General features: G+C 36.8%; 2 protein-coding genes across 2 annotated transcripts; one reads left to right on the top strand and one right to left on the bottom strand.

Annotated features, from left to right (window-relative positions):
• The first annotated feature begins 210 nt into the window (after positions 1 to 210).
• Positions 211 to 2,464, top strand: LOC145165284 (Actin-like ATPase superfamily protein). Its single transcript, XM_079083996.1, has 5 exons — positions 211 to 374; positions 1,008 to 1,429; positions 1,508 to 1,642; positions 1,716 to 1,871; positions 1,943 to 2,464. Exons 2-5 carry the CDS (start codon positions 1,010 to 1,012, stop codon positions 2,282 to 2,284), a joined length of 1,053 nt encoding a protein of 350 aa, XP_078940122.1. The 5' UTR covers positions 211 to 374; positions 1,008 to 1,009; the 3' UTR covers positions 2,285 to 2,464.
• Positions 2,465 to 3,142: 678 nt separating this feature from the next.
• Positions 3,143 to 8,352, bottom strand: LOC145165283 (general transcription and DNA repair factor IIH helicase/translocase subunit XPB1). Its single transcript, XM_079083995.1, has 20 exons — positions 8,032 to 8,352; positions 7,846 to 7,892; positions 7,451 to 7,526; positions 7,190 to 7,358; positions 6,877 to 7,099; positions 6,725 to 6,781; positions 6,494 to 6,628; positions 6,295 to 6,375; positions 5,878 to 5,965; positions 5,444 to 5,781; positions 5,284 to 5,359; positions 5,004 to 5,197; positions 4,758 to 4,921; positions 4,552 to 4,624; positions 4,358 to 4,471; positions 4,193 to 4,273; positions 4,056 to 4,115; positions 3,845 to 3,928; positions 3,603 to 3,751; positions 3,143 to 3,517 (listed from the first exon to the last, which is right to left on the bottom strand). Exons 1-20 carry the CDS (start codon positions 8,039 to 8,041, stop codon positions 3,433 to 3,435), a joined length of 2,304 nt encoding a protein of 767 aa, XP_078940121.1. The 5' UTR covers positions 8,042 to 8,352; the 3' UTR covers positions 3,143 to 3,432.
• Positions 8,353 to 18,949: the final 10,597 nt, after the last annotated feature.

The raw sequence follows: 18,949 nt of genomic DNA, 5'->3' as shown, positions 1-18,949 counted from the left end.
TTTCCGTGGTACAATTTTGTCGGCCCTAATTTTTATACATACATTGGTATTAGCAACGGATTAGTAACGATTAATGACAAATTACCGCACGCCACTATGGTGTTATTTAGTGTTAGTGACGAAAACGACCCAAATAGCGACAGTATTATTTTATCTATATTTTTTTAAAGGAAAAAAAGGGGGATAAAAGAAATTAGGGCTAACGTTATAAGAAATCAGTACGCTTCTACCTCCCGCCTCTACACCTGCGACCTGCGACCTCCAAGTCCTTCTTCTGCTCCACGCCTCCACCTCCGGCGAACCCACCGGCGTTCTCTCCGGCGACATCTCCGGCATTCAGAGCTTCACTTCCGGCAACCACTCATCCACCTCAGGTCCGATTGGAAGTTTATTCCTAATAGTTTTTTTTTTCTTTTTGCTGTCTTTTCACTTTCTTTCTGATCAATGTCTATATACATTTATACTTCTTGAGTTCTGGTTTGTTTGTTTGTTTGTTTTTTATTTTTTTATTTTTGTATATGTCATTATAGTTCCTAAGTTCCTTCCTGTTACTTTCTTATGAACTGTGAAGTCTCTATTTAGACGGTATTATGTTTTGTTTGATTATTTTCTTGATTATAATTGCTATAATATTTGAAATATCTTTTATTTTTTTATGCCTATCCCTTAATATTTCATTAGCATATAGGTAGCTTGTCGCTATTTACGGCTATTCGCCATTGAAACTATAGTCTGAGCTGGTAATTTTCACATTTTCTGTCACCCCTCTTTTATGTTGATAAATATTTGCATCTTATGCTTCTGATGAACCTTGGCTGGTGGGGAAGATGAACTGATGTTGAGACTTGAGATAATCTGATAATGATCATCTTTTTTGATGAACACCAACTGTTGGATAAAATTCCCCAAACTTCATTTTTTCTGTTTTTGGTTCTTTCCCGTTCTTCATAATTGACAGGTAGACCATTAGTTGAAATCATAATTGTGAATTGATTGGTGTTTTTCAGAGATGAAAAGAATGATAGCATTGGGATTTGAAGGATCAGCCAACAAGATTGGTGTTGGTGTAGTGACTCTAGATGGCACAATCTTATCAAACCCAAGACACACCTACATCACCCCACCAGGTCAAGGATTCCTCCCTCGTGAAACTGCCCAACACCATTTTCAACATATCCTTCCCCTAATCAAAGAAGCCCTTGAAACAGCTCAAATTACATTAAAGGACATCGACTGTCTTTGTTACACAAAAGGTCCAGGAATGGGTGCACCCTTGCAGGTTTCCGCCATTGTTGTACGCGTTCTTTCTCAGCTATGGAAGATCCCAATTGTAGGTGTCAATCACTGTGTTGCTCATATTGAGATGGGAAGAATTGTCACTGGGGCTGATGATCCTGTTGTCCTCTATGTTAGTGGTGGAAACACACAGGTAACTCCATGAGTATTGGTATTGAGTATTGACCCATATGATTATCAAAACTGATTTGACTTTTTTGGTTATAAATAGGTGATTGCATATAGTGAGGGAAGATACAGAATATTTGGGGAGACAATCGATATAGCTATAGGTAACTGCTTGGACAGGTTTGCTAGGGTTTTAATGCTGTCAAATGATCCAAGTCCAGGGTACAACATTGAGCAGGTATGATTGATTATGAATATGATTATGAAATCAATCAACTTTGACTTGGGTCCACTTGTTCTTGTTGATTCAGCTTGCAAAGAAGGGAGAAAAGTTCATAGACCTTCCATATGTTGTGAAAGGAATGGATGTGTCGTTTAGTGGAATATTGAGCTACATTGAAGCCACAGCAGAAGAAAAGCTTAAAAACAATGATTGTACTCCAGCAGATTTATGCTATTCGTTGCAGGTATTTGTTTTTGGCTTAATGGGGTCAGACAGATGTGTGGTTTTTTTGACATGATGATGAAAATGTTGTAGGAGACGTTATTTGCGATGCTTGTTGAGATTACAGAAAGGGCAATGGCGCACTGTGACAAGAAAGATGTTTTGATTGTTGGTGGTGTTGGGTGTAATGAAAGGTTGCAGGAGATGATGAGAGTGATGTGTGGTGAAAGAGGGGGGAACTTGTTTGCAACTGATGATAGGTATTGTGTTGATAATGGGGCTATGATTGCTTATACGGGTCTTCTTGCTTTTGCTCATGGAAGTACAACTCCGCTTGAGGAATCCACTTTTACTCAGAGGTTTAGAACCGATGAGGTGTTGGCTGTTTGGAGAGATAACAAGGACACTGTTAAACACAAGACACAGGGATCCTAATCCTAAGGTGTTGCTGGGTTGGGTTTTATCTTTTTCCCTTGTTTGTAACATTGTTTCTAGTCAATTTATTTTGAACTAGATGTTGTATCATCAGTAGGCTGGAAATTAAATTCTTCAACATGAAAGAGTGGCTGAAGAATAGTATTTTTATTGATTAAGGTGGTTTTTCATACTGTATAATCTCTTGGTTCCTTACACTTGTAACATATCCTTTTTTTTTTTTTTTTTTTGGTGTTTTTGATCCAGCTAGTCAATATGCAATATTTATAGGCCAAATTCTGAGCTTGTAGATAATCAGAATAAACCTCGAGACCTGAAAAGTTTTCAGTCTGGAATTGGTTAAAAATTAAGCAAATAGAAATATAGATAAATTGGTAGTTAAAGTGGCTTTGTTAGAAAAGAGGATTGATCTTGCCAAAGGATTTGGATCAGTTTGGTATAAGCATCTAGTATAAGCATCTATACCGCAGAAGCGTTTTAAAAACTTAGTTGAGTTGTTTTAAATGCTAATTCTCCAATGACGATAAAAATATGAATTTGATTGTTTTTCAATAAAATGAAACGAATGTCTTGATAACCTTGGAGTCATGTATAAAAATCCTTCAAAGTAAAACTCCTCTATATCTCCCGACATGCCTAAACTCAGATTTGCCTAATAGTACTAACTAGTAAATACATTGCAATTTATTTGATTCAGTTTAATACATGTACAGATAGTCATATTTTATTCAGTACTAGTCTACTAGATCATAAGGTAAGGCGGGTTAAAATAGTAGACTTCACTTACCCATTCATAAGTGTTATACTAGTAGTCCATACAATACAAAATGTTTGTAGAGATTTATGAAATACAGTAAGTACTCAAATGGATTGGCAGTGAACCATGCCAATATGCCATTGTCAACACAAACAAAACCAATATAATAAGTATAGTGTGTGTAAAGTTCCTTCCATGCGTCCATATTTCTTTACAGAAAAAAAAACAAGTTTTTTGTTTTGTTGAATAGATGTATATGCCCACGTAGTTCTGGTTTGGGGCATTACAATTTATCTCGCCATGGCATGTTTGTAGGCCACGGAATCATTTGGTAGGTAGGGCTTTTTGCACTCAAAAGTCAAAACAATAAAACAAGCCTGCCTGCCTGCAGTTATACAAAACGTTTCTTAAATAGTGTATGTCTCTTTGCTGGATCCTTAGGCTTGCTCTTTCCAAAACCTCCCTTTTGTCCACTCCTGCAAACCCCACCAGTTATTATATCAGACACACACACAAATTTTTTTTAAAAAAAAAAAAAAAAAAAAAGGGCACCAAACCAACCTGAACTCATGATAGAGCATTCCTTTAGCTCCTGACATGGCACTCATGGACCCCATCATACGGCGTGCACGAGCCTTCTGTAGTGCAATGTCATCTGTATCATCTTCAAGTATTTCCAACCCTAGTTTATCATCCCCAGCATTTAACACCTATAATATACACATATATCTTATCATATCATATGTATTAACAAATAACAACAACAGAATTTCAGTATCAAAACAATAGATAAGAAGCCACACATTTGAAAGAAGAGAAAGTTGGTCTTCCAGACGATGATAGCTCAACTCTGCCCCAGTGTCTGGTGGAGGCAGACTTGTTATCACCTGTTCACATCAAAACCACAATAATATTATATATATATATATATATATATATATATATATATATATATATATATATATTAATCTCCTTGATTTATTTTTTTGAATAAAACACTAACTAATGAATTACCTTAAAACTATACCCTTGATCGATCAAAAACTGCTGCCTCTTAGTTGAGTAGTACATTTCCTACATCATTCATGCATGTGTTTGTCAAATTAGCATAATACGTTTTTCAATAATATGATATATTATTTATTAGCTACCTGTGTATCTGTAGATACTAGGGAGTAGAAGAAGGCATTATATTCCTCTTTTCCACCTGCCATTCTATCCTGCAGACGACCCTACACTCCACATCCACAGAATATAATAATAAATTAAAATTTATAAAAAAGAAATTAATTAATAAATTAAAAAAAATAAAAAACCTTAGCCCTGAGAATACGGCCAAGACGTTGGGCTTCTTGACGTCTGGAACCAGCATGTGATGAAATTTGAATTATTACATTAGCTTCCGGAATATCTATTGAATTATCTCCCACCTACAACAAACAGAAACAAACATTTAAAAAATAAAAGACAAACAAATATATTTTTATTTTTTGGAACATTCATAGATTACCTTTGACAGGAATACAGTGTTGACAGTCTTGCTGGTTTTGAAGGCCTCCAGTATCTTTGTCCTTTCAATATGGCTGCACATCAAAATATTAACTTTTTCAATTCAACAAGATAAAAGGTTGCCTTTTTTGTTTTCTTTTCCTTTTAAAGTCAAAATATATATATATATATATATATATATATATATATATATATATATATATGGACCTTGTGGCACCATAAATCATTGGTTTATGGAGCTTCATTGCATATTCCGTGAGTGCAAAAAGATTGTCAGCAAAAACAATAATCTTATCCCCACGTTGCTCTTCATGGAACCGAATAAGAAACTCACAAGCCCTAAACTTGTTAGGGTTCATCACATATAATGCCTGCAAAGTGCAAATCAAACCATAACATACACAACTATCAACTATTATTATTATTATTATTTATTCTAATAACATCATATACCTGTTTCTTCTTGGAATTTTCCTTCTTCAGATACTCAGCAAAAAACTCTTTTGTCATTGGACACCACACTTCAGCACATTGTACATTTGCAATGAATCCTCCTTTAACCAAATCCAACCAATTTGCCTCGTATAATTTCGGACCAATAAGAAAATTCAAATCCGTAATTCTTTCATCCTCTCTAACAAGTGTAGCTACAAAATAATAAAAATATAATATAAAAAACTCCCACCTCAGAACAAAAGAAATATTAAATCCTTAGTATTTCAGAAGCATATACCAGTAAGCCCAAGCTTGCAGTGAGATTTAGTGATGCTAATAACTTTACGAAACATATGTGCAGGCACCACATGCACCTGAAATTTGTTTTTTTTTTTTTTGGAATATAAGGGTAAAATGGTCATTTAGTCTTGTTTATTCAAAAGTGTATGTGTATGTACCTCGTCCATGAGTAGCAAACCCCATTCTCTATTTCTTATTTCTTCAATGATTTTTTCAGACTCTTCGGATCTTTTACCACCAAAAGCAACCATGTTATATGTAGTGACAACAACTCCAGCATTTCCACGAAACCTTTCTTTACTATCAGATGTAAACCTACATATATGATCATCACGAATGTTTGACCACAACTTGAATTGGAAAGCCCATTGGTCAACAGAAACAGCATTTGTTGCTAAACAGAGACAGCTCTTTTTAATCCTGCAGGCTGCAGAAACACCAACTAAAGACTTTCCAGCACCACAAGGTAACACAATGATCCCAGACCTTGCTCTTCCTGCAGCATGCATCAGGAGATTTAAAAAAAACTCTCTCAACAAATGTTAACAAGTTTTTACAATCAGTGTTTTTAAGGGGTTGTGAGGTGTCTTACCATTTCCAAACATCTTACTGAGACTCTTCTCTTGATAAGGTCGTGGTTGTGCTTGAGGCTTTAATTCCATCTCAAGATCCGGATTTATCTGCAATTTGCTTATGAGTAATTATCAATTGTAGAAAAGACTATGGGGTTGTTTCTTTTTGACTTAATGAGCTTTATGGGTTAAGCTCTTAATCTCAACAGCTATACATGACTGTTTCTTGTTGGCTTAATGTATTAAGACACCAACCCTTTATTATTAAAAAAGGGAGTAGCTTGTGAATATTGTTTTTTTGGAATGTAAGGGTAAAATGATCATTTAACCTCAATCAGAGAGTTTATCCAGACAGAGATCATTGCCCATACATGACTTAATGGCAAAAAGAAGAAGCAACCCCTACAAATTTCATTGAGGTATGGGAGATAACTCACAGTATCATTGCGAAAATCATACTCCTCCAACATGGGATAGTTTAAAGCATTTGGCAAACACCTCTGCTTTACATTTTCAACCTGTCAAGTAATTTTGTTAAAACGATGATGCAGTAATTCTAAAAACCACTCTTCGATCATTTAAAGTGATATAAAATAAGATGAGCTTCATCAGAAACTGATACTACGTATCATATACCTGACCGGGGTCAATTTCAAATGAATGAGCTTCTTTTTCTTCAGCTGCAGCTGCCAACTGTGCTTCTGTTAGCAGTTCCTCATGTCTACCATCAATTTCACCTACTGATCTACTAACAGCAAAGCCATCGTCTCCCTGAATGTGAGAATATACAGAATCAAGCAAGATCAATCCCTCATATAAAACAACATAAAAAGAGGAATAATAATAGCTACAAAGAAAATCCATAACCTCGTTTGAAATCCTCGCTCGAGATATGACTTCATCACTTAACAATCTCTTTAATACCTGTAAGCACCAATCAAATAACAAAATTAATAACTGAATATTTGAATATCCACAACCTGTTGTTTCAAGATTAAGAAAAAGATGTGCAGTCTTGCCTCTGGGAAAGGAGATTCAACCAGGTAACGATTCTTTTTCAGTACAAGCTTTACTTTTCCATAATTGGATGTTGAAGCATGAATGAAATCGATCATCTCTTTAGGAAGCTTGGTCTTTGAAAGCTTGTTCAAAACAGATATGATGGTTTCAGTTTCTAGACCCACTGACACAGCTGCATAGAGCGAGTGGGGTGTCAGGTTGTACTCATGCATCGACTCTGGCCTATAAGCACAAACACCCCAAACATGAAACATCTCAGATTTTATGCACAAAACCATATGAACTGTTAGTTGAGATGCAGATGTATATTACCTGCAGACAGGTTCTGCAATTGCAATTAGAAAATCATAAGCTTGTTTATACAATGGAGAGAAGGTTTCAAGAAAGATCCGGCCATCTGCACAAGCCCATAATGGCCGATTGACATGATCTGCTTTAAGTTCCAATTTGGTAAAATCTCTCTTTTTTCCTTCTCCATCACCTTAAACAAACCAAGAAAACATTCATTTAGATTGCCTCAAGGCTGCGAAAGACATAGAATCCCTATTAACACTAATTAGATAAAAAAAATACCATCACGATCATCGTCACCAAATTCTTCAACATAATATGCATCCTCCTCTTCAAAAGCTGCAGCTTTATAGTCCTCCTGTGTTATAACACACATACATTAGCTCATTAGGATTACCCAATCTTTGTAAGAAAGGTTTTATTGACTTCAGAGTACATCTTAGTTTCTCCCGTGAAACTTGAAGTATAATCTGAATGTTCGTTGATAATGAGATACCATAGTTTAGTTATCAATTCATCAAACATAGTGAAAGAGCAAGTATAATTCAGATTTTCTTTCATATGAGCAGCCTAGGTTCAACTGACAGTTCATCAACCGCAATGAAACACTTCTCCTACCCAGAATAATAAAATCAAATGGTGATAATAACAAATTACAAATTCATTTTGCGAACAACCTTGGTTGATGACTTGTGCTTCTTGCTAGGTCTCCCACTTTTATCACCTGTGAGCAAAACACAAAGAGTTAGATTAGTAAGATTAATTATCGCCATTCGTGCACACAAGCTTTTGTGTTTTGATTGGGATCCTTATATGTTGATCGTAAATTAGGGTTTTTTTTTCTAAATTAAATCCGAATATACCGTGCCCCATGATCGGTTCTTAGATTTGTCAATCGAATCAACAATTCGTGTGTGCGGATTGGGAGAAATGAAGAAGATGAAGATCTTTTCAGGTAGTATTGTAGTGAGGTAATCGCTGACAACTGCGGTTTATATCCCGGGTTTTGTTCGTCGACAGGGACTCGGTGAGTCGGTGATGCAGACAGCCGTATCCAGTAGCGAGTTACAAATGCAACGATGATATTTATACAAACAACAAAAGATAACAAATTTGAATAGATTAATAGAATGGGAAAAAAACCTAACGAGCTCCCTGATTTCAGTTTTAAGATTAATTCAGAAAACGGTTAATCGGAACTTTTGCAAAAAGATGCTCGCTTTATTTGCATGTTTTAGTCTAATCCTTTTAGACTTGTAAATGTAAGTATAGTATCCTCAAAATCAAAGTATATATGCTCAAAGATAATATATAACTTGAAATTAAGAGGACAGCGATTAACATTACACATGTAAGGGAGACTACACATTATAAAAACATTCATTTGGTTAGCTTTGATTTATTTGTAGGGTTATAAAATGAAAATTAGTAGTATCTAGTGTTTTTTTTTTTTTTGGTACTCTATAATAATAGACCAATATTTTTTTTTTCATTACACCATTATAATTAATTCTAACCGGGGAGTTATGTTCTATTGAATGTCATGATGGATGTTTTGTCAATAAGACATCAATATTATACATAAATGAACAAATAATGCGATATTGGATGTCATAATGATGCTACCGACGACACATGCACAACCACGCTCTAAACAAGCATTGTTGATCTTGTACTCCTAACCCTAGGCTCCAAATGGCAAGACTTCAGTTTCGATACAAACCCGAAAACCCTAGGCTCCAACTCCAAGTAGCAAGACTTCCAAACCTCTGACATGTTTTTCCTTTTCTTACACTAAAATCAAAAGACATACTTCCAAAAGATTCTTTGTATTGGGGTTTAGAGAAATGAAGAGGATTTAAGGAGTATGACATACACAAAATAATTTGATAACTTGGTCACAACAAGTCACATTTAACATAGTTAATGGCTTATTTAAAATTTTTACAAGATTTGATAATTTTTGTATACATAATAATTACATGAATGGTCCTTATGGTTTGAGTTAATCTATACACTAGTCTCTATTTTTTTTAACTCGAACTATCATTGCGATATATTTTTGTTATGCATTTAGTCTCATACCAAAAAAGATTATATTGCCCTTATTTGTTTATTTGTCTATTAATTTGTTTATTGTTTATTTTTTATTTTTTTTATTAGAATTTGTTTAATAAATAAGGTGGGTCTCACCTTTTACCTTCACATTTACCCATCATCTTCAGTCTCATTCAAAACATCACGACTTCAACTTCAACTTCAACTTCAATGGGCATGAAAACCGTGACAACGTTACAGAAATAAGGTTGCAGATTGAGGTTTCTACCGATATAGAAAAGAAGGGGAGTATGTTTTTCCTTTTTCTATACCAAAATCAAAAGACATGCTTCCAAAAGATCCCTTGTCTTGGGGTTTAGAGAAGTGAAGAGACATTTAAGGAGTATGACATACACAAAAAATCACGACTGCACCTTCCAAAAGTATGTTTTTCCTTTTTCTTATTTTTTTTCTATTAAAATATGTTTACTAAATATGGTGAGTCTCACCTTTCACCTTCGTCTTTACCCATCATCTTCAGTCTCATTCAAAAATCACGACTTCATCTTCAACTTCAATGGGCATGGAACCATTGACAACGATACAAACAAGGGTTGCATATTGAGGTTTCCAATGATGTAGAAAAGAGGGGGGGGGTAAGATGAGGGAATTTGACAGTGACCATCCTTACCTCTACCCCCACCCTTTTAAAAAACCTTTCCCTCACATTTCATCATTGTTTGCTGTAACATCCTGTTTCGGATCGTCTGTGATTTAGGGTTCGTGGGCTGCAACCCGGGCATGAGGAAGCCTCGAGGCTGCGACGAGATGCTAGAAGCGCAGGGCTTCTCGTCACCTTTCCGTGGATATGAGGTTTATTAGAAACGGAGTTATATCGAGGAAACTATGGAAGTTTGAAGTTGTGACAAAATAGGTCCCTTATTTGAGAAAGGTGGCAGCTGAGTACGCTGGGCGTACGTGTGTGTACGCTTAGCGTACTCATGTGCGTGAATTTGAATCGGAGTCACCTAGTACGCTGGGCGTACTAGGCACAGAATGAAAACCCTAAATGAGGGGGGTGTCCCTATATAAAGAATAAGTTGGCCTCATTCCTAGCCACCATCCTCAGACAAAAAACCCTCTCAAACCCTAAATACTCGTCAATTGAGCTTGTATGGTTATTTGTGAGCTATTGAGTGATCTTGTGTTTCTTTGGAGTGAAGAATGAGCCTTAAAGAAGGAGTGGAATTCCAGGCTTTGGATATGAGCTTATCTGAGTTGGAAGCTTCATGTTGAGGTATGAAGCTTAAAGCTTTCTCACTCTTTTGATTTGTGCATCATTTTAGTGTATTTTAGGGTTTTAGTCCCAAAGTTGGAGACTTTATGAGATACTGAGCTCCAAATATTATTATCAGCTTCTTTGAGTGTCTATAGTGGTGTAGAGTCATAAAAATAGAGACTTGGACGTTTAAATCAACCCATGCATGAGATATGTGCATTTTGAGATGAGAATATGAGAGTTTTGGGTGTTTGTGACTTTATCAGCCATGCAAAGGCTTAAAGTCATAGACTTTATGGAGTAAGAGCTTCTAGGGAGTCCAGATCTATGATATGAGCTAAGGTCTTAACGAGTTAAGACCAAGAAAGTGAGAAAAGCCATATTGGACGTACGCCGAGTGTAATCCTAGTACGCCCGCGTACTGGGTTGGTGTTCCCGATCTGATTTCGTGCATGCTTGTGTACGTTGAGCGTACCAAGGGAGGTACGCCCCGCGTAACCTTGTTGTGGGCTTTTTGGGCTAAATCTTATAATAGGCCTTAAGGGTTGGGCCTGGATCTTTGGGCTTGTGTACTAGAGATTTTGAGCAGAGAAATATTATATATATATGTCTTGGGCCCTTGTGTTGTGCTTGTCCACTTGTCACTTGGACTTGAGAGTTGGGCCTCGGGAGAGCCCATTCATTATTGGGCCTTGGTGGGCCCAATGAGTTTTAGGTTACTGATGGGCTAGTTAGTGGACTACCTTTAGGCCTAAAGAGTAAGGGTTTGGACTTAGATCTTAATTGGGTAATTGTGGATTTTGGTCCAGTGTTAGAGGTCGGTGTGTAGCAGCAGCATCTATAGGATCTGTTTATCATCCGAGGTTAGTCTTCTCACTATACTTACCTTGAGTGGTAATTTGTGTGACCGGAGGGTCTTGTATGCTATTATTGAGTATTGTGATATCCTACATTATGTCTTTGTGATTTATGTTGTGTATTTTTCTGAGATTTACTGAGTTAGGACCGGAGGGTCCACCCGAGTTGTGGGACCGGAGGGTCCCACTGAGACACATTGACTGGAGGGTCTTATCTGAGTATAGCCATGAGAGGCTAATGAGATATGTGTGGTATTTTGGGGAACTCGCTAAGCTTCGTGCTTACTGTGTTACGTGATATGTGTTTCAGGTACTTCTTAGGATCGCGGGAAGGCGCCGGCTTGATTGTACACACAAGAGAAAGAGTTATGTTTTGAGGATCCTGGATTATTAATTACCCAATTATGGATTTGCGTTTTGTTAATTAAATAAATGGGATTTTTGTGAATTGTGTTATGATAATTATGTGATTATAAAATGAAAATTTTGTTTGAAAATTTATTGTGTTACAAGTTAGTATCAGAGCCTTGGTTTGAGGGATTCGGATGCACCTTCGGGTATGTCTGGACTCAAGCTGAGGATTTGAGAAAAATTTCAAAAGAAATGATTTTTCTAAAAAGAGCAAGAATTTCTAAGAGAAAAACGAGAAGGAGCAGTGTGTACAATCAGCGAGAGCCCCAACGGTGATTTCCCAAAATACCCTTACTTATTTGTGTTATGAGTTATTATTGATGCATGCTAGAAGATAGGCTAGGTATTTCATATTTTAGGGCTAGAGTTGCCTGATTTGTGATGCCTCAGCCTAGGATTTGTTGATATCTATGATGTGCTTTGAGTATGTGCGGAGTAAGAGTATCCAGCAGGAATCTTTTAGAGAGAACTTTGAGTAGAGGAGTAATTTCGGAGAGATACCTAGATGAGCATTTGAAGAGTCTAATGAGGGAGTAGTTAGATACCCGCGAGAGGTAGGGTTGCTTGAGTTCGGTGATACCTTTTGAGTGTGAGTAGAGCAAGTGGAGTTGTAGCCTAGAATGGTTTTACATGTTGGTGAAGATTATTCGATGCCCGAATGCTGCTTGCTTTGTGCTTTGTGGAACTATTGATGATGGAGTCAGCTACCCAGTGAATATGACGATATTCAGGAGGTAGATGGTTGGCATCATGAGGAGTTCTTCGGCAGCTGATGGCAGAGAAGTGTGAGAACCTAGGAAGAGCCTGGGAAGTGACTTTAGTCAGAAGAGTACGTTGATAGAGGAGAGTATTCGCTGGATAGCGACCATGTATATCGTGTTTGGTGATCGAGGTGGTTGAGCAGCTACTTAGGAAATCTGGGATGATCCGTGTGGAAAGTATGGGTAGATGTGGCAGGTAGGATGGGCCCGTACTACTGAAAGCAGAGGACCCGTACTCGAAACAGGGAGAATTCCAGAGGTTCTAAGTAGCAGATTGAGAGGTGATAACATGGTTCGAGTACCATGATTCGGGGCGGTTAGTGCTTCAGAGTTTACCAGTTATCCCGTTGTGATTGATTAGACTGAGAACATATATGATAGAGTGTGGGGCCAGAGGGCCATGTCGAACGAGTTTCAATGGAGCATACCTTAAGAGGGAAATCGAGTTAGTTACCGAGAGATTTTATTTGGTGAGATGCCAGTTAGAGTCGCAAGACTCAGGGATGAGTAGAGATGATGCTTATTGGTGGATCACAGTCTGAGTGAGCAATCGACCGATAGATGAGACGTCACCTTCTGTGACAAGAGTTGTGTTGTCCCCATATCCTTGAGAAGCAAAAGAGATAACGAGCTTTCGGTTTCAGAGTTTGGAGGTAAACCACGTGGGGTAGCATAGGGTTGCAACCTTTTCACCAGAGTATTTGGGCAGTATGTTTGCTGCGAGGCATTGCTTATACCATGAGAGATTCATTAGTGGGACTAAGATGGAAGAGAACAAGGAGGTGCCTTATTGAGGGAGGCATACTTTTAACAGTAGTTCCAGGTGATTAAGAGGAGTATATCGGGGCGGTGGCCCTCGTTGTCTACGTTGTGTATCCACTGTGAGAGTGAGGTCTCTTGCTTTTATGATGATTCCTGCGATGGGAGGCTGGTCGAGGAATCAGAGATGAGGTGCGTGATAGTGCATTATTTCCAGATTGAGAGTCAGGACTAATTCGGAATAATTGGGGTATCCGGCGGTGTGTCGGTCTGAGGCTTCAAGATGACTAGAGGCAGTCACGTCGGGAGGATTCTGAGATTTTTGTCCGAGTTACGGGATATTTGGAGTTGCTTGGTTTCCATCGGTAAGATCATTGAGTGATTACATGGTACGTTCCAAGAGTCAAGTGTGATGTACCTGGTGAAACAGTCAGTGGAGTAGACTATTGGTATGCCAATTGGTGATGCTTCGAACCCTGAGTGGGGGAGAACTGAGTATTTTATTGATATGATCAGAGATGTGTTCAGGTGCGGTTAGATAACTGATTATGGAGATATGCGGTACGGAAATATAAGACTTGGGTCATTGGTGGATGAGACAAGGTGCGGAGTGAGATAATACAACCACAGTAAGTAGTCGTTGGCTAGGGACCTTATTGTGGTTAGGATCTCTTCAAGTTGCAGTGGTTGAGATTCGAGGCGGTTGGCTCGTTGAGGTCCGGTTTCGACTGCTGAGAATTTCTAGTTCAATGTATGGGTTATTATATGCACTCCAGTAAGGGCAACATTTGTTTGGCAATCAACTTCATACCCGGTATGAGTATTCTCGCATGGGTTTTGAGTCGTAGAGGATGGGGTTTCGGATTGTCGTCAACGTATTCTTGACATTGACGATTCCTCCGTGTTTCAAGTTGTGAGTTAGAGTATTTCGAGGATTGTGAGTTGTGCGAGTGGAAGATCAGTGGTCGGGGTAAGACATTATAAGATTCTGAGAGGGTATGTTGTGGTATCCGAGTATGATGTCGTGAGTGGAAGATCCGTGGATGATGTTGGGTTTTGAGCATTCTAACACTCCTATGGTGTACATGCAACCCTATAAACCTTGGATCTATGTTTTCTCTATTATACATGCAAATATTAACTATTCCAATGTTTCATCCTAACTAGCATATTATGAAGCACCTATACTACAAAGTTCTAGTTAGATGACATACCTTCTGATGTAGCTTGATGTCTTCAAGCTTTAAGAGCTTAGCCCCAATAGTGTGGAAGCCTCAAATGGAATCACAAATCACCAAAACACCTTGGAAGAACTTGAGAGAATATGTATGCACACTAAAATCGGTCCACTCTTATTTTCACATACTTGTACCAATTTTGTGAGCCAAGGACCCCTTTATATATTATGGAGGATTAGGGTTACATCCATGTAAACCCTAATACCCCTGACCTTTCATTTACATAGGATCCATGGGTTAAAAGATCCATGGACCATCCATGAAAGCTTAGCCCAACCTAAATGAACTTGGCCCATTCCATATATATAAGAGTCCATATTTAATTAGTTCTTTTTGATCACTTAATTAATTCTAAATTAATTCTTGATCAATACTAATTAAATAATATGATTCCATATTAATATATTAGAACTTATAATATATTAATATAAATCATAAATATACTATTCTCAAAAGACTATCCATATAAATTGTGCCGGTGAAGTGCAACCCAAATGGACCATGTCGGGTCGGGTCAAGTACATACCAAATATAGTTATGGACTTAGACATTAATCCAACAGTCTCCCACTTGGATAAGTCTAAAACTATTATTGAGTATGACTTCAAAACCTAACTGGCAATCGTAGCTCTTAAAGCCGCTGTCGAACTCTGACCTTGTCAATGACTTGTCCATTAGATAAGGGATCATATATTCCTCCATTATAGATATCATATGGACTGAGACATGGATTATAATCATTCTCTCTGTCCATTTGTTGTTTCCCGATTTTCGATTTATGATGACTGACTGATTGAACAAATCAAATCAGTCCTGGCTTGGCCAAGCACTCACATGTGTCATCGCTAAATCATCGAGGGGCCCACAGATATCGCTTTTATCCCGAAGGTAAAAGGAATGGATAAACTTCGACTCATATGGCTTGTTCTACTACTTGTTGAATCATACACAAATGCACGTTTTATAACATCGAGTTACCAATGCATTTTCGTGCAATCAATGTATAACCAACTCATAGTAACAACTCATATCTCTAGGTTTTAAGAATATAAGATATTATCGTCTCATGATCACTCATGATAAAATCCATGAAGTGATTCAAATGAGAGTGGGTTGAATCCAATACTCAGAACTTATGAGCACTCATGAGTGTTGTAGCACCACTTTGTCCACCAACTTGGACCTCTACAAACCAATCCATGACAGTTTTGATTCATATCTACTTCCAACATATGACCGACTGTGGATGGTTTGAATAACTTAATCATTCAAGAAGAGCGACTTAGTTATTCTGGAAGTCAAAACATGCAAAGTGAAACACAAGAATAAATGAATCAAATATGGTATCAAACCCTATGAATATAAATAAACACTTTTATTTATCACCATACTGATTACTCATTATTCATTGTTTCAGTTTTATCAACTTTATACTTGAATTAAAAACACTAGTTGTCCCATGCTCCAAGCATGTACACTATGTTTTTCTTAAACAATAGCTTTGCCATACACCAAGTATGCACTCTATGTTTGTCTATGATCCTTACTTTGTGAAATAAACCAATTGAACATAATTTCAATGATTCTAATTTCACACTCCCAAATCCTTATCGAAAAATGTGAGAATTTCAAATTCCTATCATTTATCGAAATCTGTTTAGATTTTAAACTTATATGCACTGACCCTCCTGTAATGAATATATACAAAGTCACAAAGACTTGTCAACAGTCATTATAAGGTATTCCAATGGAGATCAACTCCATGGAAACTAAGTCTCATATTCAAAGTACATTGCTTTGGACATGCTTCTTCCATTAAGTTTTCTAATCTTACACAGATAACTTCCACCTATGGAGACAACTCCATATTCTCATTTTGACTATCACTTCTGAATAAGAGATGCCTCTTTTCAGAATATGTCAATATGGTCCTTCCAAAATTAGCACTATACTTCCAACTGTCCCTGAGCAACCAATCTTTGGTAAACCTCAGATTGTCCTCGACAATTGCTTAATCATTTTAGTCATATCCAATTCTAGACCTTTTCCCTTCTTAATGCCTATGGGCATTTGGAAAAATTTAGAAATGACAAATATTATAGCACATGCAATCGATCCTGTACCCAAAGCAAATGGTACACGATTCATGATGTCTCACATAAAGACATGATTCTAGACCCGTCTTTTGCTACAATATTTTTATTTGCCATGTTTTCAAAATTTGACTATGAAGAGGGATGTCGTAATCATAATCGAATTTTGAGAACGCAATATATAGAATTTCCTTAAGTTGAACCAATCCAACATGAAATTCATATATATATTCTTGACTAAAGATGATTAAGGTCTCAATCTAAGCCTTTAGAACTGAAATGAAGTATATCCTCTCCCTTAATTATAGCAAAACAACTTTTTCAATCCCTGCAGCCTCACGAATTGAAACTTTTGTTTTCTATAATTAACATTGCTAACTTGCAACACTAACAATAATTATCATGCTCCCACTAACATGATGATTATTAGCATAACACTTATGCTCCCACTGGCTTTGACATGTACTCAGAAATCAGCTGGACTTCTAGAAATCAATACTTTATTGACTTTCTTACCAAAGTTTAGATTTCTGATACGAGATGCTTTGATAAAACTTTATCAAAATCATACACCTTTCCTTAGATAGTATGCATGTGTGTCTAAACAATTTCAGAACTATGAAAAGGGATGTCGTAATCATAGTCTCAATTGTTTAGACCTTTTTCCATCTGCTTCAAATCTACTTGGTGGAAGTGTTTCCTCACCATCATTTTCATGAATCGGAGAGAAACCTTATGACCCTTAGATTTTATGGTGTATGTGTTCTTATCCATGTGAATCGTCAAAACCATAGTCACAAGACAAGGATAATGACAAATCCAAACTCATATGGACTGAACTTATGCAATCTTAACTTCTTGCCACCTGGCAATACAGGGCCTGCCATTGCTTCCAAGTTGTTATGCAACCAATTGAGAACTTTCAGAACTCCTATGCAAAGCCAACTTTAACTGGAATGGGCACAAAATATTTCAACACTATAGGTTATAAACCTCAAGTCGTGTGCTAGTGAAGAACCTCAGGTTTTATTCTTGATTAGTTCTTGAAATTCTTTTTAGGATCTTTAAGACTCCCACTATCCTCTTGACATATAAGACTATCTTGCCAAATATTCAAGAGATAGTGCAGATTCTTTATCAAGACAAACACTTCACACAATTGGCCTTAGTTGGTCTTTGTTTTATCCAAAACATCACAACTTACCAATTTCAAATGTACAAGAGTAGGACACTTTTACTCTTACATTTGACAAGTGTTTTAAACCTTTCTTTAAGATATGTCACTCAAGTTACAATCTTGGAGTATGACTCTAAGAATTGTTTTGGAACGAAGTATGACTCATCTTCCTGATATAACCATTTCAACAATTCATGACTCCTCTTCTTAGTCATAAGAATGCACTAAGAATACCTTTAGAGGACTAATTGTGATATGATTTCTAAATCATTAAGATGATCACAAACATGATACTAAAGTACTCTCCCATCTTTTCAGATTTGAGAAACTTTTATCTTTCTGCCTAATTTGATTCTTCCCATTCGTTCTGCCATACATTGAGACTTTTCCAATGTTTCAGAATTATACTTAAACTTGTAAGTATAACCATATTTACTAAACTTTAGTAAATCAAATAGTCTTAACGAGCTTTGTGGTGGACATGACCAGTGCACAAGAATGTGTACTCGATCCCTTTAGTCCTTCACTTGACTCACACATCCATGTGAACAAGTAATTAGTCTTGATTTTCCAATGCTTGAAAGTTCTCATTCATCATACTATTCAACTTGCATGATTCCAAGTTTTGGTCCAATTGAAACTTGGGTGATGAGGAACTTTCCTGATTTGGTAAATTTAGACACTACCACAAATGAAAGAATCAAATCCATTTTCCAATATTGCTGTCAGTGGAATCATATAAGCAACAATTTTCCACAAATGCCATTGTAAGGATACTTCAAATAAATAAAATTAAACAATTTTCTTTTATTTTAAAACTTTGCAGAAAAACTTATCCTTACAATCCACATGGAAAATTGTTGTTATCTATTCCTTAGCAATATATCATAAATTCTTAAGCAACTGCTCAAAATTCTGATGCGATCGAAATCCACCTTCGCGATCAGAATCAGCATATACTTCCTTTAAGATTTCTCTCTATTCTTTGATTCTTAAAACATCAACATGTGACCCAGTCACATCATGTAATGAAGATCTCAGAATAGAACTTAACAGAGTTAGATAATGGGCTCTACCTGATGTAGAGTCAAACTTATTGACTTTAACATCCTTAGGTAAATTTGGCAGCTTTGCAATCAACGCCCCTTCTTTTGGCAAAATAAACATAT

Source organism: Lactuca virosa, chromosome 3, assembly GCF_052849685.1.
Source record: "Lactuca virosa cultivar CGN04683 chromosome 3, Lactuca_virosa_CGN04683_v6, whole genome shotgun sequence".
NCBI classification, from domain to species: domain Eukaryota; kingdom Viridiplantae; phylum Streptophyta; class Magnoliopsida; order Asterales; family Asteraceae; genus Lactuca; species Lactuca virosa.
Note: the sequence above shows the minus strand (reverse complement) of the source record. Positions and strands in the feature narration are given on the sequence as shown.